A 26,523-nucleotide genomic window follows, 5' to 3' on the forward strand; every position below is an offset into this window, starting at 1 on the left:
AGCTAAGACTAAGAGAAAGTATTTACAACTCAAATAACTGCAAAAATTAGTATCCTGAATATATTGAGAATGTCTACAAAACATCAAAAAGTAAATATTCAAATACAAAAATGAGCAAAGAATACGAACAGGCAATTCACAAAAGAAGATATAGAAATCACTACTTATACACATAAAAAATGCTTCATCTCATTAATATTAAAACTAATGCATTTCACATACATCAAGTGGCCAAATTAAAATACCTAATAATGTCAAGCATCAACAAGAATATAAGAAAATGGGAACACTTGGAGATTGCTAGTGGCAAATTTTCTCGCTTATTCCTCTTTGGACAGCAATTTGGCAGTACCTGGTAAATGTAAAGGAACATAAACTCCTAGATCCCAGCAATTCCTTTCCTAGAGATTTACCACAGAGGAAGGCTCATAGGTGTTTTTCATGAAACAGTATATCTGTGTCTATTGCAGCACTGTTTATAGTCCGTAAACCTAAATGAGTAATTTCTGATATATTTGTACAATAGCATACTCTATGAGCAGTTAAACCAATTAGATCTAGTACCTAGTTGTATGAAAAAGTGTTCAGTGAAGTAAAAACAAACTTCATAAATAAGCACATATTGGATACCATTTATATAAATTTTTAAAATTCAAAATAAATATATTTTACATATTGAGACATACATAGTGAGGAGGATATTCTCCTGAAGGATGGTCCTGAGCTCTGGAGAGAGAAAAAGAATGGGTGTGTGTGTTTTTCCTAGTTTCTTAAATTATACTTCTGCTTTTATAATGTAGTGTAATAAAATGTAACATATTTATGTGCATTTTAATGAAGTCCTCTATTATACAATAAAGAATATCTGATCTCATTTATTCAGTTGTCACAGCAGTAACTTCTTAAAGATCCAAATTCTATGGCATAATACCACTTAAAAATGGTTTTGCAATTACACGTATCAGAATGATTTTGAAAAACATGTTTAAAGACAAAATATTCTTACCCAGAAGCAGCAGCATTGGCAAGCTATAATTTTGCTGCAGCATTTTCTGCTATGAAATAAAAGGAAACTAATCACTATTAAAGTGAGGATCCCTTTTTGAAAATTTAATCATGTAGAAAACCTTCTTTAGATTTTCCCAAACCTGGGGAAATGTTTAAAGATGCCAATCGAAAGCTGCTGAGTCTGCTTCGAAGACCCGTGGCCATCCTTTTTGGAAGTCCTCTCAGGACCAAGTTTGAGAATTCTGACCCTGTTTATCAAACCACCGTAGGATTTGAAGAACATCTTTATTTTAAACCCCCAAATTAGTCGTATTTGTATCACCACCCCATGTGCAATGTCCTTGGTGTGGAGTACATGACAAAAGGCCTTTTTCTGCTTTCCTTTGTTTATTAAGGGGACGGCTCTGCTGACTGTAGATCAGAGAAGATGGGAAGATCTGAAGAGCCGACTGAAGATAGCACAACCTCTTCATCTCCCACCTCGCCCGGGTATCAAAGATGCTCTGATTTTATTCATGTTGGGCACTAGTGTTCATGATTCCCCAGGAGTCTAAGATTTCAATTAAAATAATAATCGTGAGGCCACTAGGCAATTGTGCATAAGTTAATATAGAAACAGGCTCCAAACTACAGATCTCACCATAGGCTATTAAAATCAGCCACCCAAAGGCTGTGCTTCAGTGCTCTCAGGATAAGCCTTAATGAAAAAATGAATTTTTAAATAAAATATTTGTGCTTGCCTTTTCAACACATGAGTGAAATATATTAAACTGACAGAAATTGAATGATGCGGTTCCCCTCCCAATACGGACGGCGTCATGCACCGTGGTTTTAAATATTCAGAGCCAGCTATTCCTGCAAAACACTACACAATAGATTGAGCTGTGGGGGTGGGGAAATGTAATGGGTTTTATGATGAGCATTAAAGAAAGTGAAACACAGGAAAGTAAATGTGACCTAGGTCTAAAACGCTCTTGCCTAAACCTTTCTTTCCCAGATAATGATGGTTTTAGAGCCAAGATGTATGACATAACCCAGCATCCATTTTTTAAGAGGACAATTGCTTTACTTGTCCTGGCCCAGTCGGTGCTGCTCTCTGTCAAGGTACTTTGTTTTACCCTTAGACTCTGGGAATGAATTTCTTATTTGTGGGTGCATCCAAGAATACCGCAAGTGCTGTATCTACTACAATCTGCATTTTTTAGTATAAGATTTTTTAATTCACAGTTGTGTTCAAATGGGAGCAAAAGGTGGGGGGGAGGGTTGTGCCCGATGGATGTGGGCAAAGACAGGTGCGCTTTTTCCTTTACAGTGGGACGTCGAGGACCCAGTGACTGTTCCTTTGGCAACAATGTCAGTTGTTTTCACCTTCATCTTTGTTCTCGAGGTACCGTAATGAGTCAGTGGGCTTATAGGTGGGGGAGGGGATAGTGCACATTTTAAAGTAAAATAGTGTCCTCCTTTGATGGCACTTATTTCAGCTCTGTGTCCTATTGCTTTTGAAGTCTTTTTTTTTTGAAGGGGGTAGTGTGCTCTTAGGGTATTTCCTTTTGAAGCTCTTCTGCTTAAATTGAACAAAGACTTCACTTTATATTTCAGATTTTTCTAACCACGGGAATAGCAAACTGCAGTTAATTGCGGTATCAAGATGATGGCCTGTCTAGTTATCTGAGTTCAAATATTAGAGCCAACTGCACAAACCACTGTAATTCAAGGACTCAAATTGCAATGTGGTGGCAAAGGGAGTTGATCCTGACAAGATTATTTTAATATATGGCCCATGTCATATTACTTTCCAGGGATATTCTTCTTCTTCCAGCAATCTCTTTGAAATACAAGCAGATTCTTATTTCACCCTGTACTGGTTGATGTCTCCAAAAATCTATGGTCTTTTATTTGAGGAAGAAAAATATCCTGCCATCAAACTGGTCATAAAACAAGGAGAAATGAGTGTAGAGAATATACATGTGTTACCTACTCAGCTTTTTTATATATGTGATATATTCTTCTCTTTGGTCGCTACAGCCTTCAAAAAAAAATAATGTGACTCAAGTTAATACCTTTAAATATGCCCTGAACACTCAGTCTTGATTTACTCTCTTCATTGTTTTTCCTAGGTTACAATGAAGATCATAGCAATGTCACCTGCAGGCTTCTGGCAAAGCAGAAGAAATCGGTATGACCTGCTGGTGACGTCACTTGGCGTTGTCTGGGTAGTACTTCACTTTGCCCTCCTGGTATGTGCATAATTGTTCATTTTAGTTGATAATTTCATGGGTGTTCTTGACTATGATCTTGAGACCTATTGTCCAATAAAAGTAAAATGGGGCCACAGATATAATTTTAAATTTTATAGGAACCACATTTAAAATATAGAAAAGAAACAAATAACATTAGTTTAATCAGATATTTTAAACCTACCATATCCCAAATACAGGGTGGGGCAAAAGTAGGTTTTCAGTTGTTTGTATGGAAAAGAATAAGTAATAATACAAGAATAAAGTGTGCTTTGCCTACTCACAACTGTAAACCTAATTTTGCCCTACCCTGTATTATCATTTCAACATGTCAACAATTTAAACCTGCTTTCTTTTATACTAAATCTTTGATTGAACATGTATTTTACATTTACAGTGCTCAATAATAGCATGGGGCCGTGGTTACCATGTTGGATACCACTACGTCCTAGTCCAGGGTCCACCATTTTTCAGCCTTGATCAAGTTATTTGTCTTCAGTGATCTTTTGTTCCCTGCTCTGATCTGGGAATATAATTTCATAATCTACATGTTCCATATGAGCACTATGAAGATCAAGAATGTAAAGTTTTTCTAACTGTAAAGATTAAACCAATCCATAACACATTGTTATTAATACCTTCTTTTTTTGTTAATCTTCCTTGATCCCACCCAAAAGTAACAGTATCAGTTTCCCCTGCTCTCTTCTATTAATTCTGTTATGCTCTAGAAAAGACCCATGGCACACAGAACCCATTTCCACATCATAAAGGCCTTGCTTTAGTATGAAATTGCTGTACTCAGGAAGATACTGAGTGTTCTTTTTAAGACAATTGTCACCTTCAGCGTCAGGGGCTGTGCCAAGCCCCGGTGGGCTCTCAGTCATCCTGATTCATTTCCTCAAATAATAAATGGTTTTGAGCCACTGTGCTAAGAATTGAGAAGAATGTAATGAGTAAAGGAAAGACAGCCACTGCTCTCATGAACCGCACAGCCTGGGAAGCGAGGTAGGTATTCACTGAATGCTTCCAAGTCAGTGAGAATTACAGCTATGGTGAGGGAGATGGAGGGGCACACGTTGCTGTCATGACATAATAGTGCAGGATGGCTTTATCAGGGAGGCCCTGGAAGGCATCCTGAGGGAGTGGCAATTAGGTTCTGTCTATAGAATGGGGAAACAATATTTCAGGGTTTTCTAGGATGGAGGGGTGCAGGAGAATAGATAGTGTGACTGGAGTAGGAGCAGGGGAAACAAGGTACAAGATCCGGGTGGGTAAGGAGTCAGACCTCTCAGGATCTTACAGTCCAGGTGAAAGATTTTGGTCATCACCCTAGAAGCTGTTGGGTGCTATCCCTTCCAGAATGTAAAGCAAGAAGGTATCTACAGTAGGTTTGGAGCTAACATGGAGAGAAGGAGCAGCAAGGCCCATGTTTTTATATTTCTCCAAAATGCAATTAAAAGCTACTCGGTCCGAGCAGAAGAGTAAACTTCCTAATTTTGTATGTCCCCAGAGAGGAGATCTCACACCAAAAGACCAGCTTGCTTTTTCTGTCTCACTGCTTCTGTTCTTCTCCAAGAACGTCTGGTCCTGGAAGCAGGCTCGTCTTCCACTCTGTTTTGCAGCGTACTGTTGTGAAGGAAGACACAGTCTTTGTTTCCATCCAAAGATGATTCTGTGCAGACACATTCATGTTCTTGCACTTCACCAAAGATCTCACTGGACCCCCTTCTCAGGCGCCCATCTGTGACTATTGTCATTTGCCTAGGCAAGGGTCCTGGATAAAAATCACATCTTGGCATCAGCTTAATGCCACAGTTATCATCGCAGTTATCATCTGTGGGATCTTTGTTTCTCAGATTAAGGTTTCTTAGTCAGAAAGCGCACCAAGTCATCTCTTGCTACTGATCACATACTGAGTGTGATTCTGAGCAGGGAGAACATCTCTAAAATCATCTTAGACTAATGGGCATGTGTCTAGCTAGTCTCCAGAGGTCTCCAGAGGTCTTCAGAGAGAAGGAATCTCCAGCAATCTTTTCTAACACCCAAGTGCCCTCTACCAGGATTCCTATATCTCCGGTCTCACTTGACTCCCTTGCATTGCATTGTTATCGTCAGTTGTTCTTGCTCCTCAAAGAAGCTGGTCGTTATTTTATGTAAAAATAAGTTTAAAATACAGAATTCAGCTGAGCAAAGCAGAGACCAAAATTTCACTTAAGATTTAATTTTACAGCTAATATTTATTCATGAATTTTGGCAGTGACCTTTTCAGCACCTTTTTTAGATAAATTTCTTAGAGGACTTTTTACATTTTATTAAACTAATTATTCAGTAGGCTTCACAGAAGACTCAAAATGAAAAATGGAACTGTAACAAGATCTTCTGTGCAAATTATGAGAGGCTCTCTTCTGTTTGAATTTCAGAATGCATATACCTACATGATGGGCGCCTGCGTGATTGTCTTTAGGTTTTTCTCCATCTGTGGAAAGCATGTAAGTATGTTGTGAGGAAGTGTCAGAGGTTGCATACGTAGTGAAGAGAGGAGCGCTGACTAACTTCGGCTGCCCTCTGGTCGTTGTACTGTAGTTAACAAATTGCTAGACATCATAAGTCCAAATGAGTAAATTTTAAATATTAAAATGAGTCAGTAGCTTAGTTATCTTGTAATATGTTTCCTGACATTTCTGTTTTTATTTATTCTTCATATTTGCTAAGTAAACTCAATCATCAACTATAGGTAGATGTATCAGGCATGAAGGCAAAAACCAGTGATCTTTCTTAATACTTCTCTATTTTGTTTTTATTTCTAATAGTTATTTTACTGCAAAGGACAAAAATCCTTAATGAATATTTATAATTGTATGATTCCATATTTCTTGATATACTTTATTAATATTCATATATACATCCCACATATATTTTTCATTTTTTAAAGTACTGTTACCTTTTTTGATACAGACTTTATGTCAGATGCACTCCATACATCCACATAAGCAACACACTTAATATTTAATGGTATTTAGTATTTTATCATTGTTTAGGTGGTTGTTGTTTTTTAATGAACATCTTTTGGTGGAAGAATCCTGAGTCTACTTGTTACATCCCAAAAGTGTATAGCCCTTATCATAAAGAACTAAAAAGCAAGAGAAGAGAAAATGGAAGACCAAAAACCTAGGGTGGAGCTTTTAGTAATTTGGCTGAAAAAGCTGAACAGTTTGAAATACAAGTAGAATTTCTCTCTGTCTAAGGGTTTCTGATCAATATTCAGAGTTAATAGCCAATAAGAAGCAATTTTCAAATGATATCCTGAGGATCACTCTTGTGCCAACATGCTTAAATGCTATTTACTTCTCGTGTTCTCCAGGGCTTAATGAATTGAATATTCATATTTTCTCTTTGTCTCTCTCTCCACCTTTCTCTCCATCTCCATCTCCATAAAGGTAACACTAAAGATGCTGCTCCTGACGGTGGTCGTCAGCATGTATAAAAGCTTCTTTATCATCGTAGGAATGTTCCTGTTGCTGCTGTGTTATGCTTTTGCTGGAGTTGTTTTATTTGGTACAGTGAAGTATGGAGAGAACATTAACAGGTTGGTGTGCATCTTTCCATTCATTTATCAAGCAAACTTCTTTAGTAATGAAATCATGAATAAACACCTGAATGATATTTGTCTATTAAAGATGGAGGGAAAGGGAAAAACAATCAGTTGGAAATTAAAACAAAATAAAAAAGACCAAATTTTGAATGGCATTTTTCTAATTGAAAACAGTGTACATGTTTACTTTTGAGACCTTAGAAAAATCAGGAATAAAGGGAAATAAAAAGAATCTATAATTCCCTACCTTGTAGGAACAACCACTTCTGACATCCTGGTGAATTCTAGCACATTTTCTATCCATGCACTGCCAAAAAATGATATATTATTTTTAATTAAATAATTTTGACATGACATTGGGTTTCTTCCTTTTCTTTTTCAGCAAAACTTGGGAAGTTAGAACCACATCCAAATGGTTATTATGTATAAAAAGCATTTTCCACGGATTACCTTAAATTTTCTGGAAGCATCTTGTAATTTAAAAAAGAAAAGTCCTTACACAACAAATTATATACAGATGTGTCTTGTTGCAGAGATGACTTCTTTGACACATGGCAGCTCCACCTTTTATGGCATAATCCACGTGAAAGGAGTCACTTTATATTGTCAAAGTTTGCTCCCTCGGTCATTCAAGATGAATGGCAAGAAACTGGTAGCTCCATTCTGGGGTTGGGTTATTAAGACAGCTATACTTGGGAACAATCATAAATAACAAATAAGAGGGTATAACCTTTGGAAATGGTTACTTGGCCACCAAATTTGCTCCAAAATCCCTATGTTTCAGCGGTGGCAAACCTTACTGCTTCACAACAACTATATCACTCACATTCTGTTCTCTTGTCCCTTAAATTAGGCATGCAAACTTCTCTTCAGCTGGCAAAGCTATTACTGTACTGTTCCGAATTGTCACAGGTGAAGACTGGAACAAGATTATGCATGACTGTATGGTAAATATCTCTTCATCACTAGCAATGCCTCTGCTTAGAATCAGAGGAAACTCTTTGGCCGTGCAACATTGGCAGTAGGCTCCTTGCTAGCATCAAGACTTTGTGTACAAAACACATATTCTGGCCTTTGAGTCCATAAGATTGCATTCTTTTCTGTTACAGTGTATTGACATACAGGAAGAATATCCAGTGAACTCGACTTGAACTATTGTAGTTCCATTCAATAAATATGCATTATGTGGGCATTATTCTTTCCCTTCCACCTTTAACTTTTTGGCAGTCAAATACAAACAGGGGAATTCTGCTTCTTTAATTCAATTTATTCAACAGATATTCACTGATTCCCTGGTTTGTACTGAGCCATACACTGGGTGCCAGGTCTTTAGTGATTCCAAGGCATCCTCATGGAGCTTAGGTCAAGGGCTCTGACCTATCCTCCCTCTTCTCTAGGCTAATTCTTCATTATCCTTCAGGTATCACTTTAAACATCACTTCCTTCAGGAATCCTGCCTTATGCTGAGACTACCAGTTATGTGTCTTCACAGCACTCTGTATTTCTTTTTTGTAGTGTATGTCACAACTATAGTGAGTTATTGGCTTGATTAGTTTATTTCACCTCTTTCTCACTCTCCAGATCAATGCTGTCCAAAAGAAACTTCTGCAGTGATGGCCATCTGCACTGCCCAGTTCAGTAGCCACTACCCACATGTGGTTATTGAGCACTTAAAATGTGACCAGTGAAAATAAGGAATGGAATTTTAAATTGTATTTAATGTTAAAGAACATAAATTTAAATTTAAATAGCCACATGAAGTTAGTGGCTACCGTGTTGGACTGCACAGCTCTAGACTGTCAGCAACATGAAGGAGGGTCAGGGTCTTTGTCTGGCTTACCAGTCTGTCCCCAATACTGGACATAGTAGGAACTCAAGAACTTTATACATGAATTAATGGGGACAAATCAAATATAATACTAGGCAGAATTAAGTATATTCAAAATAAAGAGCAAGCAGAATACCGTGGAACTATAGAAGAAAGAGCTAGTCCCTCTGGCTGAAAGAAACCAGGAGGTTTCTCAGACGTGTTGGCATTTTATTGAGCCAGGAATGTCATAACATCCCATAATGGTGCTCCAGGAATGAAGATCGCCTCATTGTGGCTTCTCCTCGCACAATTTGAATGTGAAATTGCTGTGTATAACAAATCCTCCTAAAAATCTTATCCCATTATTTAAGTAGAAGAAAAAATTTTTGAAGGCCCTTTTGTTTGACGTTCTGCAGTTTGCATCCCAGTGACAAATTATCATCTGGGGCTAGTGCAGGTGGCAGAAGGAGCATCTCTTGAAGGAAACTGGTTCATTTTCATTATGCTTCTAAAATGGCAATGAACGTGGGATTCTACAAGATGAAAAGCACAGCATAAATGAAATATTCTTTTTATTTTTGCCACAATGTATCCAATGGATGCAGCTTTTGAGAGATTGCTTTGAAGTTAATTATATTTTACATGGGTCAGGAATATGTTCATTAACTACAGCTGGTTAACAAAAATTTGCTTTCTTCTCGCTGTCACTCTCTCCTCTCTCTCCCTCCCACTGCGCCACAGGTCCAACCACCCTTTTGTACCCCAGATGAATTTACATACTGGGCAACGGACTGTGGGAATTATGCCGGGGCACTTATGTATTTCTGTTCATTTTATGTCATCATTGCCTACATCATGCTAAATCTACTTGTAGGTAAGTGATGCTCATTGCATATTTTTTAATCTCTTTAAACTCAGGTACTTAGATAATTATGTATAATTTTCAAGTAATTATCCTGGATTGCTTGGGGTGGGTGTTTCATGGCATTAATTATAAATTGTTGCCTCTCCACCCAGAAGCTGAAAAGACTTTTGAAAGGCATGTAAATGACAACTGATTGCAATTTCAAGAGTTGCTCTACTTATTATGATTATTAATCTCAAAAGAGTTCTTCTCATGGATTGAGTTGAACAAATATCTGGGGTAGGGGGTTACCTTTACAGTCTCGAAATGTCACATTTATGTTTTTGAATCATGCATGTTGTTCACCCAGCTGTGAGGCCACCCAGAACACAATATGACCTTTAAAAACTGCCCTGGAACTCTCAACTGCAAGAGAAAGCCAGCTGGCAGAAACGTCTATATACACAGAATGTGTGTTTATGCTCATGACCCTCATGTTTTGGAAAGCCAGGAGCTAGAGAAATAGCGTAGTCCAAGTGTAAAACATGCCAACTTGGAAACCATACTAAAAGCACTTTAAAAATTTGGCTTATCATGTAGCTGATAAAATTCATTATTTATAATAGATGTTTTACATTTTCTAAAAAATAACAGATTAGCATAATTGTCTAACTTCACCATTTTTCTTCTTTTCCCGTTCTTTTAGCCATAATCGTGGAGAATTTCTCCTTGTTTTATTCCACGGAGGAGGACCAGCTCTTAAGCTACAACGACCTTCGCCACTTTCAGATCATATGGAATATGGTGGATGACAAGCGAGAGGTAGGCGGGTGGGTTGCCCTTTCATGGCCCACCCAAACGAGACTTACTGCCCTATCTCAGGCTGGTTTTGTTATTGGCAATGGACATATATTGAATTTCGAATGGCCACTGGTGAATTGCAGAAAGCTGTCATTGACAATCCAGCAGAAGAGGCTAGGAGGAGAGAGGGACAGAGTAGTTCCCCCTCATATGTCCTTTCCGAGCAAGAACGCCTCTCTTCTTCAGGCATTCAGGAGGCCGGCAAGAAAGCAAACCAAGGCAGCCCTGAAGAAGTCAGCCTTGGGCGTGGGGCAGGAGGAGGGGTGAAGTTCAGATTACCAAAGCGACGGTATAGTACAGATTCACGATCCCCTCAACCTCAAAGAGCAGTCCTGATTACAACTGCAAAGGAGTTATTTTAATTATTTTGGACTTAGTATTTGAGCAGTTTAACCGTGAAGCTTACCCGCGATCTACTGGAATTAGCCAAAGCAGCAGCAGCTTTCTCCAGCCTAGCAGACAGTCAGAGTTCTAGGCACTGGAGATATACCAGCGAGCAAGACAGAAAGGCCTCCTGTTCCACTACAGGAGACAAAATTAAAGTGGAATAATAATTATTATTATTTCAAAAAGCTTTAAACACGTTGAAAAAGGTAATATGGCAAAGAGTGGTTGGAGTCAAGGGCAGACAACTTCAGCAGGGGCGGTCATGAAGATCTGTCTGGGGAGGTGCTATTTGACCCAGTATCTGAAAACTGAGGAAAGTTCAGCCATGAGAAGGTCTGGGGGGATGATCTGAAAATAGTTTCAGGAAGAGTTAATTGACTGAGGGCACAAAGACCCAGGGGCCGGGACAGGCTGAGTAAACAGAGTGTCCTGGCCTAGAGGTGGGGCCTGCACAACCATGCATGGCTTGCTCCACCCCCTTTGCCTACTCTTTCCTTGGTCCCCCCCCCACACACTTCATCCAGGCACCACTTTCAGGGGGTTTTCCAGCTCTCACCTTAGCTGGGCCCACTTGATCTCCACGACTGCTGCCTACAGGAACCTGCTTTCCTCTCACATACACATGGACAACGGCACCACCACTCCTTTGCTAAGATGTTAGTAACTAACAGGAATTCATGGCTCACCAATGCCCCTGCCTCTCGCCCAATACTAATTTAAAGACACAGCCAGGCTGGCACCTAGGTTTTGTTGCCTGGAAGGGAGTGACAATGGAAGATTTTTCAGAGTCTGGAGCCACTCTGACCAGGTAGACAGCGGAAGTGGGAACCCAGTTCTCTCATATGTAACTGTTCTAATAATGTAGGAGAACTGAAAAGGAGTGATCATTCCACAGAACAACTTATAATAAACATTTAGAAGTTCCTACTATCTGGACTAAGTGAGAAGATGATCACATACAATTCGTGTTTCATTTTTTGTGCTAATGCACTCCTGGCCCCCTCAGCATGTGTGTTAGGGAAACACTCGAGCAGAGGCTGTCAGAGGAACGGCTGTGGAAAGAGAAGCCCGGTCAGGCGAGTGCGGGGCCCACAGGCAGAGGGAGAGCTGCCCACCCTCCTTGGCTCTGAACACCGCGTGGCTGCAAAATCCCAGAGAACCAGAGACACGTGGGCAGAAACTATGTGCTCAGCTTTTCTTTTCTTTTTTTTCATTTTATTTTTTTAAGTTTATTTTTTAATTACAGTGGACATACAGTATCATATTAGTTTCAGGTATACAACACAGTGATTGGACATTTATATACTTTACAAAGTGCTCAGCTTTTATCTCCTGCTCCTCTCAACGCACATACCCCCATGCAGCCTCCGCAGAGATGAACGGCTTCCTTGCCACCCAGTGCCTAACTTGCCATCTTTTGAGAAATCGCTCCAGGTGGTTCGGTGTGAAAACAAGCCCCAAGCGAATCCTTCTGGCCTAGCGACGCTTCATCAGTTACTGTGCTCTGCCACCAGGGGGTGATCCCGACTTTCCGCGTGAAGTTCCTGCTGCGGCTGCTGCGGGGACGGCTGGAGGTGGACCTGGACAAAGACAAGCTTCTCTTTAAGCACATGTGCTATGAGATGGAGAGGCTGCACAACGGCGGCGATGTCACTTTCCACGACGTCCTAAGGTACGAGGGGGCGCTTCACAGCTCTGTGTCCCAGAGCTGAACGGAGTTCAGAGGCTGAAGCTGTGATCGTGAGAGGCCTGTGAAATACAATGAACATGTTCATAACCTGAAATGCCACATCCGCTGTGGTTGTAAGGCAGGGTCACACTTATCAGCCTCAAAGCTGAACGCGACTGGTCATGTGCAAGTGAATGCCTCACATGGGAATTTGAGAAAATACCAGAACAGGAAGGATCTGGGGGAGCTCTCTCAAGGTCTCGATTTTACCTCCCTCTATTCACTTCTTCCAGGAACAAGCAAAAAGGCAGAAAAAGATGGGGCAGGAAACACACATGAATAGCAAAGGATGACATCTCTCTCAGAACATCACTTAGTCTTTTCGTCTGTATTTTTAGGCTGAAAATTTGGCACATGGACATGCCACTGTCATTAATAATTAAACTCAGCCTCTTTGGAACACAGTGAGGCCTCTGATAAAATGAACCCAGGCAAAGTCAATGGTGGCATCGTTGGCCCCTCCCTACCCTCTAGCCCAGTGTCTGATGAAAACAATTCAGCAATGATGAGATTCTTAATGAGGCATGGAAAAAAGAAAGAGCAAATGCACTTTCTCCCTCTGTGGTGGGAAAAGCCTTAGCAAAGAACCGATCACTGTGCCCGTGCTGCATGGGGAGGGGCCTCTCAAGTGTCTCCAGGCTGTGATTTGGGCTAAAGAGATGGAACTGAGATCCCACCCAGGCCAGGCAGGGACAAAGTAATAACTGGGAGCCTGTAGCCATCTCAGAGAGTGCCAAGCTGCCAGAAGGGGCTGCATCCTCCATGGTCTGTGGACCCCTCAGCCTGAACACATGAATTGCCTTATTGCGCAGGAGCTCCCATACAACATTAGCTGTGTTGGTCTCATTTGCCGCTGTCGGGATCTATTGTGCCAAAGGCTGAATGGGAGTGAATGTTTCACCCTGGTTTTACAACCATCAAAATTAATGAGAAAGATCCAGGAGGACAGATGAGATAAATTGAGAGGGAAATGGGGGCATGGGGATGCATGACCCACAGCCAAGCACATTAACCACCACCAATTGGAGCCGAATGTGAAGAAAGTATAGACAAAGCAGTTCTCCTTCTACAGGGAAGTTTCCAGAGTCTTAAGCAGCTGATTACCAGGGCATAGCCTGAATCTTTTGTTTTACAAACACTTATATGGCACTTCCTATTATGTGCACCTTGCAAATATCAATGCACTTAATCATTTAATAAAGTAGGTACTGCCTGACTGGGCATGGCTCAGCAGTTGAGCATCGACCTAGGATCCAGGAGATCATAGTTTGATTCCCAGTCAGGGCACATGCCCGGGTTGTGGGCTCGATCCCCAGTCAGGGGCATTCAGGAGGCAGCTGATCAATGACAACTCTCTCGTCATTGATGTTTCTATCTCTCTCCTCCCTTCCTCTCTCTGAAATCAATAAAGATATATTTAAAAAATAAAAAGTAGGTACCATCAATATCCCCATTTTACAGATGAGAGAAGAGACAATGAGGTGACATCACTAGCCCAAGCCATCCAGTTAGTCAGTGTGGCATCAGAATGCTACGTTGGTTGGATTGAGTGATGACCTCTGTGGATTGTGAGATCTCTAAGAGTCTAAATCCCAGGTAAATCAGAACTGCGGTTGCTGTTGTATTTCCCCCACTAGCATGCTCTCCTACCGGTCGGTTGACATCCGGAAGAGTTTGCAGTTGGAGGAGCTGCTCGCAAGGGAGCAGCTGGAGTACACCATTGAGGAGGAAGTGGCCAAGCAGACCATCCGCATGTGGCTGAAAAAGTGCTTAAAGCGCATCAGAGCCGTGAGTGAACCAGAAGCATCTGGGATTGTATTTCCTCCTCCAGAGCTTCATGAACAAGGGGGTTAGATCCTTCCAAGATTAGTCTCACATTCCTTCAACTATGTCAACTTCACCCATTTATGATGGTCAGATGATGATTCGAACCTTAACTCTAGTCCAAATTCAGTGGTACCCTCTTGAGCAGAGGCCATAAGAAGCTTCCGTTAAGTCATATTTTTATAATTCAGTGTGAATGTTTACAAAGCAGTTCATTGATATTAAAATATTTATACTGTCCATTTATTAAACTCTGCTGTTTAAACTGCCAGAAATCTCTACATATGGACTGGCAACTGAATTTACAAAACTACTTTTAAATTGCTCTTAAAAATTCCAACATATTATTGATAATTTTGTGTGGTCTCTAATATAAGACCACCTTTTCTGGGAGTTTAACAATCTGTTTGCTGCTTCCTGAACTACAAGTTTGTAAGGTTCTCTAACTCATAAATCAATGAACATTTACTGTGTTTGCATCCACTGCGTTTGCAATGGGCATTTCTATTGGGTAATTAATTCTATGAATGCTTTTGACTTATGCTTTACACACAATGGAAAAACATCAAATTAATCATGAAACACTTATACATAATAGATTTTTAAAATCCTGTTTCTCAGAACAGCATCAACCGCAGAAACATATCTTTCTGCTGCATGAGAAAAAGACCCCAGAGAAATGAAACACCCCAATCTCCTATAGCCAAGCAGCTGTCACAACGGGCCCACCGCAGCTCTGCTAGTTCCAGGGATAGAATCTGCCTTCCTGAGGCCCTGAGAGGGCTCAGGGAGTGCAGCCCCACCAACAGACTGCCCTGGTCCCAGTGTGTGCCAGGACAGACAGGCCTGCTGCTCTAGTCCAGAACCAACACAAGAGATAGGGTTTCACTTTTCCACCCAAGGCTCCCTGCCTCTTACAACTTAGAGGAAAGGGGCGATCCACGTTGGTTTAGTGAGCATAGAACAAAATAAGAAGAAGAAAAAAAAAACAGACCACCAACAACATAAGTGACTTAAAAATTCTATTTTAAATAAAACACAAGCTAGCACCAACGAACATTATTCCAGTTATGCAAACGTTAATGGAAATCTTAAGCAATTCCTAAGTCTCTAAGCCTTTCTTTATAGCAGTCTGATAGTTATCAGAGAAATTAGTTGAGGACCCTTATTTGAAAGTTCCTAAGAGGTCACTAAGCCTACAGGGTCTTTGGAGAAGAGAGAAGAAAATATGATTTAGTTGGTAGGGGTTAGGGGGATGTTGGGCTGATTGTTTTTCTGTTCCTGAAAGAACAATCATATTTCCATAGAAACAGCAGCAGTCCTGCAGCATCATCCACAGCCTGAGGGAGAGCCAGCAACAGGAGCTGAGCCGGTTTCTGAATCCCCCCAGTATCGAGACCACCCAGCCCAGCGAAGACATGAATGCCAACAGTCAGGACAACAATATGCAGCCTGAGGTACGGGTATGAGGTGTCCTTCATTCGAGGATAGTCTGTGCATTAATAAAGTAAAAGGTGAACTGGTGCTGTGCACAAAGCCATTTCAAACAAGGTGACGATATATCTAATAGGAATGTTTACATTAAAAAAACAACAATTGGAACATGAAGATCCAGATTATATTTGTGTGTTTGCTGTCCTTGAATCAGCTGAAGTTATTTCAAAAGCTTCTGATTTGTATGGATACTAAAATAATGTTAATGCCCTGGATTTAATAATCGTTGATTTTTGTTTGTTTGTTTTTTGTGGGGTTTTTTTTTGTTTTTGTTGGGTTTTCTTGGGGGTGTTGGTCTAAAGAGTTCACATAACCTAAGGACTTAATTGGAGTGTCGATATTACATGACTTAGGAGAACATGGTTTGCCTGAAGTTCTGCCCTAAATGTTTTCTCCTACCAAGTCACAGAAACTTGCAGTAAAATCAGTGAAAATGTTTGAAATTGGCCTTCAACCTCCTTAAATAGACTCAATGAGGATTTGTTTTTCCTCGTTGGGCATGAGAAGAGCATATGGAGTTTGGGGACGATTAACTCGAGGGCCTCCTATTTACTGGGGAACAGCATATTTTCATTTCCAAACCCAATCTACATGTCCATAAAAAACCCACAGAGAGTCACCAGTGCCCTGGAGAGCGCTGTACTGTGAGAGCAGCTGGAGGGAGGTCCTGCCCTTTGTCAGGAAGCAGTTATGGACTGGGTGGAGTTGATCCAGCTTTCTCAGATGAGCCCCCTGGCAGCATCAGGCTTCCGATTGCATAGTGACACAGTCAGGGGCCAGCGATAAATACTGAAGCCTGAGGCTTCATGGCCCAGTGGTATGCTCCAAGGAGCCCTCTTTTTTACAACCCAGATTTGAGTGGATTTCATGTTGTTGTCTCCCCAGTCTGTAGGAATCATCTGCCACTAATTACAGGGACTTATTCAGGGGGCAGTCAACAAAAGGGGACTTGGAGGCTTTTACAATGGCCCTGCCACCTGTATGCCCTGAGGATGGCTGGCAGTGCCTCAGGTGTAGGGCTGAGATAAGATCAGGATAGTCAGATGGGGCTGATGAGTCCAGGAAAGTGGTGATTACAGAGCTCACTGGTTTTAGGTTAAAACACACACACACACACACATACACACACACACACAAAACCCACCCCAAGAGGTACCCAAAACACCAAGCGGAGATATTGAAGCAATGTGAAGATCAAGGTGCTGATAGGAAAGGGGACGGTGATGGTGACCCAGAGAGTGGGTAAAGTATGTGGAGAGTCTCAGCATTTCTCTTGACTTTATTCTTTTTTTTATTGAATTTATTGGGGTACAGGTTTTAAGGGTACAGCCCAATAAAACATCATCTGCACACTGCATCATGCATCCATCGCCCCAAGCAAAGTCTCTTTCCACCCCCATTGTTCCCCTCTTTGCCCACCTCCACCTGCTCCCCTCACCCCTCCTTCCCTCTGGCTATCACCACACTGCTGTCTGTGTCTGTGTGTTTTATATCCATATACATAGGGCTGTTTTCTTGCTTAATTCCATCACCTTCTTTCATCCAGTTCCCCAACCCCCCCACCCCTCTGACAGCTGTCAGTCTGTTCTCTGTATCTATGAGTCTGTTTATATTTTGTTTGTTTATTTCTTTATATTCCACATATAAGTAAAATTATATGGCATTTGTCTTTCTCTGTCTGACTTATTTCATGTAGCATAATATCCTCTAGTACCTCTGTGCTGTTGCAAAAAGTAAGATTTCATTCTTTTTTATGGCCAAGTAGTATTCCATTGTGTACATGTACCACAGCTTTTTTATCCACTCATCTACTGATAAGCATGTTTTCTAACTTTCTTAAAATAAAATGAGGGTCCAGGCCAGTGCAGAAAAAGGGAGGAGAGCATAGCGTTAAGAAAATGACTGCTCTCCAATGGAGGGGAAAAGGGGAACATCTGTAATACTTTCAACAATAAAGACAAATTTAAGGGGGGGAAAAAAAGAACTCTCTTCTTCCCCGGTGCAGACAAGTAGCCAGCAGCAGCTCCTGAGCCCCACCCTGTCAGACAGAGGAGGAAGCCGGCAAGACGTGGGGGACGCCGGGAAGCCCCAGAGGAAGTTTGGGCAGTGGCGTCTGCCCTCCGGTATGTACCTCGAGTCCTTTCTCCATTGACTGAGCCATTTTAAACGTGTTGACACTCTGTGTGTTTGGGATCTTAGATTTCAAAATACAGGTCTGCACCTACAGTCATTTATAGACTTGAAAATATATCTCCTTATCAAGGCATTTCCCTCAAAATAACTTCTCTAAGTAGAACTATATTGCCCTCGTTTTCAGCTACTATGGTTGACAAGACAGAATTTATTAACAAAGTAAATATCACAGCCAAGATCTAAAAAAAAGAAAGAAGAAGAAAAGATTTCCAAGGGCTTCGTTTGTGCACTCAAGGCATTCTCAAACGTTGGCAAAATTTATTTGATCTGAGAGGAAGTGAGCAGGTATGACAATTTAGAAAATGCCACAGTTCTCAAAGAAGGAACAACAAAATTTATATAGTGCGGTAGGATGTGATGTGATGTGATGTGATGTGATGTGATGTGATGTGATGTGATGTGATGTGATGTGATGTGATGTGATGTGATGTGATGTGATGTGATGATGTGATGTGATGTGATGATGTGATATGATGATATGATATATTAGTGCCATAGTACCTACTGTATGTCAGTCAGTATTATAAGTACATGGAGTGTGTTCCCTCACTAATCCCCACGATCCTATTCTTTCCCACATCAGTGAGAGACTGTTTCTCCAGGGGACCTCAGGGCTTAGGAGAGCCAGTGCAGTCCCATTAAGGGCACTCAAGAGTGGAGGGGGAGCAATGATCTGCACGGCCCACTGTCCTTCATACACTAAGTGGTTTTCTCCATAAATAACTGAGTCCACAGCAAAACAGGGGCTTCCTGATGCTCTTTAATTGCTCGCCCTCTTCAGCCCATTCTAAGCAGGAGGCAGGCTGTTTTTGCAAACTCTTCCATAGCATGTCTGTTCCACAGAGCAGAAGAGAGCATCAGTTAGGTTCTGAGGCTAAAAGCTCTTCCATGGATCTTAACACCAGAAAGGAATATATCTTTTTTCACATCCAGGAGTTTATTATTTAGGGAATAGAGAGAGCCTAGCTGCTGCCTGGTAAAACAAAGCTGAGAGTGATGGGAAGGAAGATTGAGTGGGTACTGGGGCCAGGCCATGAGAGTCCTAAATTACAGGCCGAGTGGCTTCAACTCATCCTGTAGGCTATTAGGAACCAGTAAAGGTTTCTGAGCAAGACATGGCATTTGGGATCGTGCTTTAGCGAGAGTGACTTGGCGGCAGAATAGAGAGTGGATTTCCTACTGCCGAGCCTGGAGGCAGGGTCGGGAGCCAGAGGACGATGGAGGTGTCTGGGCTGGAGGTGATGACGTGGCTGAAGCTGGTAGCAGTAGCCCAGACGCTGGAGGGACAGGTAGGAGAGACGACCTAGGGGAAATGCAGACCTTGGTGTTCACATAAGTGGATAAAAAAAGGATACTGTCTAAAGTACCTCCAATGACCCAAGCTTAGGTGGCCCCAGTGTCAGAAATGGTGATAACCAAAGACACATGATACTGGGGACATGCTGAGTTTGAAGAGGCAAAGGGCAAGAAAAGAGCATTTTTAAGGGGACACTAACAATGTACCAGGTGCCATGCTATGCATTTTCTTCTTTTTTTCCTTTTTTCTCTTTCTCCCTTTTATTTTACTTTTTATTTAAAAAGTATGTATCTAAAGTGTACAATGTGATGTTTTAACATATACATTGTGAAAAGATTGCTGCAGTCAACATACATGCCTCAGTTCACATAGTTACCATTTTGTGTGTGTGGTGAGAACACTTAAGATCTACTCTCTCAGCAGGTTTCAAGTATACAATGCAGCCTTAGTAACAATGTTCACCATCGTGACCATTAGATCTCCAGAAAGTATTCATTTGACATCACTGCAACTTTGTACCCTTTGACCATCTCCCCAGTTCCCCCATCCCAACCCGGGCAACCATCATTCTACTCTCCCTGCTTCTGTGAATTTTGACATTTTTGGATTCCACAAATAAATGAGATCATATACTGTTTTTCTTCCTGCATCTGGCTTACTTTACTTAGCATAATGTCCTTCATATTCATATATGTTGTTGCAATTGCAGGATTTTCTCTTTCTTAAGGTTGTATAATATTGTGTTGAATATATATACCACAACTTCTTCAACCATTCATCCATTGAAGGACACTTAGGTTGTTTCCATATTTTGACTATTGTGAATAACATTGCAATAAGCATGGGAGTGCAGATATCTATTCAAGGTACTTATTTTATTTCCTTCAAATATATATAACCAGAGGTGGGAATGCGGGATCACATGGTAGTTCTGCTATGCATTTTCTTAGGTCATTTCATCTATTTTAATGTTCACAATAGTCCAGTAAGGAAACTTGCATTCTCTTCATTTTACAATTGAGGATACGGGCTTCGCGACCATGAACTTGCTACTAGTTACATCTACAGATCACAAAAATGGGACCCAAAACCAAGACTGTGGAATCCCAAAGCCATGAGTGTGTCAACAAAGTCTTCATACTCACTGCTTCAGTCAGATTAATGGCTTGGAAAGATGACTGCCCTGAGCAAATTTTAAATATGTCCCCAAATCATTCCTTTTTCACTGAAGCTGTACTTCAATTTATTTTTACAAAAAAGAAAAAAAGTATTTACCCACACCATTCTTTCCATACCATCTGCATTTCTTCCTCTCCCCTCACTATCAGTTATAATGTCTTTTTCCTTGTTTTGTTTTTTTATATGTATAAAACTAATGAGCACCGCCGACTCACACATATTGCTATGACACTTATATTTGCCCAAACTGGAACTTTTAGTAATTTTTTTTTTTTTTTTTTTAGCTTTTGTAATTATCTCAAAGTGCAAGAGGCAAGCAGGATTTTTTTTTTTTAATGGTATTACTAGTTGTCCATGAACATAATTGTAAAGTCCATTATGAATATATAAAGAATCAAGTGCTGAAAAGCTTTCATGCTCAGTATCTGTGGATAGGACTTGTTCACTAGGACATTAGATGTGAATATCATGGTTTTTCGGGAATTACTTGCACTACAGTAAAACACCATATTGCTCATAGGACTTTTGTTAATTCCACAGCACCAAAGCCAATAAGCCACTCAGTGTCTTCAGTCAACTTACGGTTTGGAGGGCGGACAACCATGAAATCTGTAGTGTGCAGAATGAACCCCATGACTGACGCAGCTTCCTGTGGTTCTGAAGTTAAGAAGTGGTGGACCCGGCAGCTGACAGTGGAGAGCGATGAAAGTGGAGATGACCTTCTGGATATTTAGGTGGAAATCAATGCAGATGGCAGTCTAATGGTGAAAACTATTTTCTAATATTGTCCTCCATTGTCCAGCCAGCAATCCATAATTGATGCATAATTGAATTCCAATTAGTCCTGTGTAGGAAGGCATAAAAACTGTTCTGTCAGAGCTGTGTATATGATGGGTTATTACCATGTGCTTGAGAAAATTTGCATAATGGCAGTATTAGAAATATTAGCTATACCAACACCAGATGTAGATCGTTCAAAAACTGCATATATTCTGTCTATGTAAACTAAGGTATATACTCATATGTGCTCTTATGTATTACTACCACCCCTGAAAGAGTGCTAAGCCCAAAGTGGCTAATATCTATGGTACAAGAGCTATAGCTTTAGTTCACCTTAATCCAACTTCCACTAGAAATATTTCTCTTGGGAGAATTTATTATTTACAATTGATCTGAAAAGGTCAGCACTGAGCTCATGCTAAAATGATAGTAGTTTTACAAACTACAGATTCTGATTTTTAAAAAGTATATTCTTTTTCTCATGTTAATTTTTAAAATACACACAAGCTATTTAGAGATGAGAAGCAGTCAATTTCTGTCCTCAGTCACTAATGAAATGGTTGCCTGCTACCCAGAGATTTGCTTGTGCAGGTACCAGGCAAAGAAATTGACCCAAGAGCTAATTGATTAAAACAAACCTAACAGAAATCACTTGAAAGACAGAGCTATGTAAAGATGTTGAATTTCTTAAAAACTATTTTAATAATTGAATTTAGCAAAAAGATTAAAACAATCCAGCTTATAAAAAAATCTTTGCATGTATGATGCTATCATTGGCTTTATTTTTTAGCCAAGGTATGTCCATTTTGCCATAAATCAACAAAGACATTATGAGTTGATCCCAACACGTCATTGCTGTCTTTAATTCTAAATTACTTCCCTGCTACCAGAATCTCCTATAAAATAATGGTACTCTGCAAAATCTTGCTCTAAACTCACAGTTTAGGTATCCCACACCCCAACTGTATGTGTGTTCTACGGGAAAATTAAAATGCAAAGTGATTACAAAGTGCTGCTGGTTCACTTATGCTAAGTCAATGAAGTTGACATGTGTTGGGGGCTTTACATTCTTCTTGATTGAAGATTTGCTGTTTAGATTATTTCTTTTAAGGGAGTGATTATCTCAGTGATTAAAGTCATTTCGAATGTCCTCTGGACATTCACCCCACCCCAGTTGCTTTATGATTTACTTTTCTCTGTGGAACATTCTTAAAATAACCAAATATCACATTATTTCTGTATAACAATTTTAACAGTGTGGTGGCAGTCTGTTGTTTATTGATTAATTGTGATTATAAGATAATGGGCAATTAAAGTCAGTGCAGCTAAAAGGATTTTATTTCATTTTATGTTCATTTGGTGTTTACTTTTTGTACATAATAAAATGAAATAAATATTGAATTTGTAAAAGAATATTCTCTGAGTTAATGATAGTTTCTAAACCCTTTTCTTGTGTGTGTGTGTGTGTGTGTGTGTGTGTGTGTGTGTGTGTGTGTGTGTCGGGGGACTTGTGGGTAAGGCCACTAGATTGCTGGCACTTTGCGAACTCTTTCTTTGAACATTCAGTCTACAATTAGTTGGCAAAAGCTCTATCCCTGATATTCACTTCAGGTCAGCTCCTAAGCCGGAATGTTCCTTTCACGTTTGTGCCCATAAGGCTGAGCACATACCCTGCACCTTCCAAGCCCATAACAATGCAGAAAAGGATCTGACATGGCCAGGGCTTGGGTCTTTACCAAGTTTTTTTTCTTTTTTGGCTCATTACACTTGAGTAATACAGCTTCATTCTCACAAAACTGCTGAGCCCTTCCTAAAACGTTGGTAATTGATGTTCAGCCGAACATCACTGTTGTTCATTCTGCAGTGAAGTAAGGGACAGAATAGCAATGCATTTAAAGCCACAACACCCTACATCGTTGATGAAGTGAAATAGCCAAACAGTTCTTGTGGGATTCATCTCCACTATTTTCCTGAAGCCGGTAGAGCAGACAGCAAGCTGAGGAAAAAAACGCCACCCTCTTTTTGATTTTTCATTAACATACAGATGGGAACACTGGCCACAATGCTCCCTGGTCCTCGGGGAGGCCAGGCACTGATACTAATCCTGTCATCATGCTACCCATTGCCTTCAATTAAAGGACTCTGGTTTCTGAGGGCACCAGAAAACATAAGGGATAGAAGTCTTGACACAGAACCCCCGAGGGGAACAGACCACACATGCATTGCTCATGTCGCAATTCAAGGGGACTCAAAGGGAACAAGGGTGGAGAGAATGGCCAGACCGATGCTACTCACTCTGTTCTCAGTGGTGGTTCTCGAGAGCAACACCCATCAGCAGGGACTGGCCATTTATGCCCTGCCCAAGATGAATGAGACAGCATGTAGAAGAAAAACTGGAGTTATAAAAAGCATGAAGCAAAACGGCTTTTGCCTGTGTCTTTGTAGGAAGTGACATACTGTATGTAGATAAGTGGGTTTTGATAGATTGTTTAGCAGTGGCATTCTTTTCCAAGCAAAGCCCTTCAAGGAATTCCAAAATATTAACCAGGCAAAAGCAGGCAGCCCTAGTTGAAACTGGAGTGAAAATGAGAATCCCACTTACATGGCGTCTTCTCCCTGATATTGATTGAAACATATCTTTCCAAAAACTATGTTGAAATCCTAACCCCTGCTACCTGTGAATGAGACCTTATTTGGGGACAGGGTCTTTACAGATGTGATAAGTTAAGTTATGGTGAAATCACACTAGAGTAGGATGGGCCCTTAATCCAATATGACTAGTGTCCTTAAGAAGAAGACAAGAGAAATGCAGGGAGGCGAAAGCCAAATGAAGACATAGACACAAAGGGAAGACAGCCATGTGAAGACGGAGACAGAGATTGGAGTTTTGCTGCCACAAACCAAGGAACATCTGGGGCTACAAGAGATTGCAAGAGGCAGGAAAGAATCCTCCCCTAACGGCTTTGAAGGGAACATGGCCCTGCCAACACCTTGATTTCAAATGTTTCACTTCCAAAACTGGAACTGTGAGTAAATAAGTTTCTGTTGATTTAAGCCACTCAGGGTATAGTATTCTGTTACAGCAGCCCTAGAAAATTAAGACACCCCCCAAACACACTCCAACCCCCAAATATGAACTGAACTATCCTAGTTCTCCAAGGAAGCCAGTTTGAAAAATACTAGTATAGATCAAAGATCATGAGCTTTGAAGTTCAACAGATTTTTCAAGTCCTGAATTTACTGACGACTCCTTGTACAATCTCAGATGAGTTTCATACCCTCTCTGAATCAAAATTTGGCCTCTTGCTCCTAAAAAGACAAGAGGTGAATTCATTCACTTCATTTACCTGAAAGGTTCACAAAATCTACTCAATGGGCTTAGTCAGAGCTGATGTACAATATACCCCAAATCTTAACTAGCTGTCTAACCTCTCCATCAAATTCCCCAGTTGACACATTGTCAAGTGGATCATCTTTCTGTCTACCACAGCTGTTTCCAGCTTAAATCAGGCTCTAGAAAATACCTGACATTAAATCAAGTTGGACGATTTTAATTTCTTAATTGAAAGAGATTGTATTTGCTACCTAACGTAACCATTGAATATTCCTAATCTCCAAGGGTGAACAGAAAAGTTGTCAGCTGCTGGAGTTCATATCTAAGACCAAAGGAACATTACTGAAAATTTGTATTTTATTTTTTTATTTTTTTTTTATTTTTATTTTTGTTTAAAATATTACAGATGTCCTTTTTCTCCCCAATGACCCATTCCACCCCCCTCCTCAGTCCTTCTCCACACCATTGTCCATAGTCCTTGGATTGTGCATATATGCATATAAATTCTTTGGTTACTCTCTCCCCCTCCACCCACCCGCCCTCCTCCCTCCCTCTGAGATTCATCAGTCTGATCCATGCTTCCATGTAGTTGAATCTATTCTGTTCATCAGTTTATTGAGTTCTTTAGATTCCACATATAAGTTTGATCATGTGATAGTTGTCTTTCTCTGCCTGGCTTATTTCGCTTAGCAGTTTGACCAGGGATGGTCAGAAATAGCAGAGAAACACTTTACAGAAAATTCTTCTTTGGCCAAAATCTCAAGGAAGGGAGTTGTACACATAAATTATATTAAAGAAAAGGAACTTCTGTTCCTTGAGTTATCTGCATACTCTTAGGCACTCTTTATTTAATTTTAACTTTGAAGACATAAGAGCATGAAAGTAGGTAACACTCTTGGAGTGGAAGAGTGGGTAGGAAATATTCAGATAAGGGCAAAGGGCAAGGAGGGAGATGGAAGAGAAAAATATAGTCTCTGCTCTAGCCCTCCATTCTTGGAAATAGGTCACACTTATCTCATGCCTGCAGACAAGTAGGCTAGAGACCGATGTGTTTGGCCATGGAGAGCACTTCATCTGGAATAGAAAGAATGAGTGTATTAGTCAGGGTTCTCCAGAGAATAGAACCAATGGGATATGTATAGAGAGATTATTTTAAGGAATTGGCTAATGCAATTGTGGGGGTTGATGATGCGTTCAAAATCTACTTGACAGGCCAATAGGCTAGAAATTCAAGCAAGAGTAGATGTTACAGTGTTGAGTCCAAAATCTGCAAGCTAGGAACTCTGGCAGGATTTCTATGTTTATAATCTTGAGGCAGAATTCCTTCATTTTCTGCAAACCTCAGTTTTTGCTCTTAAGGCCTTCAACTGAGTGAACAAGGCCCACTCACATTATGGAGGGTAATTGGCTTTACTCAAAGTCTCGAGATTTAAGTGTTAATCACATCTAAATACCTTCAAAACAACATCGAAATTAATGTCTGAACAGACAACTGGGCATCACAGCCTGGCCAAGTCGACATGTAACTTGAACCATCACAATGAGTATCATTTTATTACCTGTGTTGGTTAGTGCAGCCTGAGATATGGACACTCACCTGCCTACAGAATCCAAGCAGTTGTCCTTTGTCCCCAAAACAACAAGCAAATAGTTGATTTTATTCTCTCAGCTTCTGGTATGACAAGAAAAGAAAGCAGATTGAGAAAGAGAAAAGAAACTTAGTTTTTAATGTGTTTACTTGTTGTCAAGGCACTAATCCTAATTCACAAACTGTGTCAAAAGACTTGAGAGATACATCACCTCCCACAGGTACAGTCTTGACCTCCTCTGTCTTAATTGGTCCCAGGAGTATTAGGGCAGCTGTCTTAGGATATATCAGACTCCAGGCATTGTCTTCTCTTTCATAGTCTGCATTTCACATTAGAAACATCACATAGGGCCTTACCTGAAACAT

The 26,523-nt window shown here is 40.5% G+C and overlaps 1 protein-coding gene across 1 annotated transcript in view; it reads left to right on the forward strand.

Moving 5' to 3' along the window:
- The window catches only part of NALCN (sodium leak channel, non-selective), a 253,658-nt gene extending 231,041 nt beyond the window's left edge, over positions 1 to 22,617 (forward strand). The window contains exons 30-43 of the mRNA XM_087814251.1: positions 1,404 to 1,497; positions 2,006 to 2,112; positions 2,321 to 2,395; positions 3,126 to 3,245; positions 5,666 to 5,734; positions 6,683 to 6,831; positions 7,691 to 7,784; positions 9,389 to 9,521; positions 10,198 to 10,313; positions 12,254 to 12,411; positions 14,106 to 14,256; positions 15,600 to 15,749; positions 17,792 to 17,909; positions 20,996 to 22,617. Coding sequence (XP_087670377.1) covers positions 1,404 to 1,497; positions 2,006 to 2,112; positions 2,321 to 2,395; positions 3,126 to 3,245; positions 5,666 to 5,734; positions 6,683 to 6,831; positions 7,691 to 7,784; positions 9,389 to 9,521; positions 10,198 to 10,313; positions 12,254 to 12,411; positions 14,106 to 14,256; positions 15,600 to 15,749; positions 17,792 to 17,909; positions 20,996 to 21,189 — 1,728 coding nt within the window. The 3' untranslated portion in view covers positions 21,190 to 22,617. The remainder of the gene's footprint in view (positions 1 to 1,403; positions 1,498 to 2,005; positions 2,113 to 2,320; positions 2,396 to 3,125; positions 3,246 to 5,665; positions 5,735 to 6,682; positions 6,832 to 7,690; positions 7,785 to 9,388; positions 9,522 to 10,197; positions 10,314 to 12,253; positions 12,412 to 14,105; positions 14,257 to 15,599; positions 15,750 to 17,791; positions 17,910 to 20,995) is intronic.
- Positions 22,618 to 26,523: the final 3,906 nt, after the last annotated feature.

Source organism: Miniopterus natalensis, chromosome 2 (genome assembly GCF_054644295.1).
Source record: "Miniopterus natalensis isolate mMinNat1 chromosome 2, mMinNat1.hap1, whole genome shotgun sequence".
In the NCBI taxonomy this organism is placed as follows: domain Eukaryota; kingdom Metazoa; phylum Chordata; class Mammalia; order Chiroptera; family Miniopteridae; genus Miniopterus; species Miniopterus natalensis.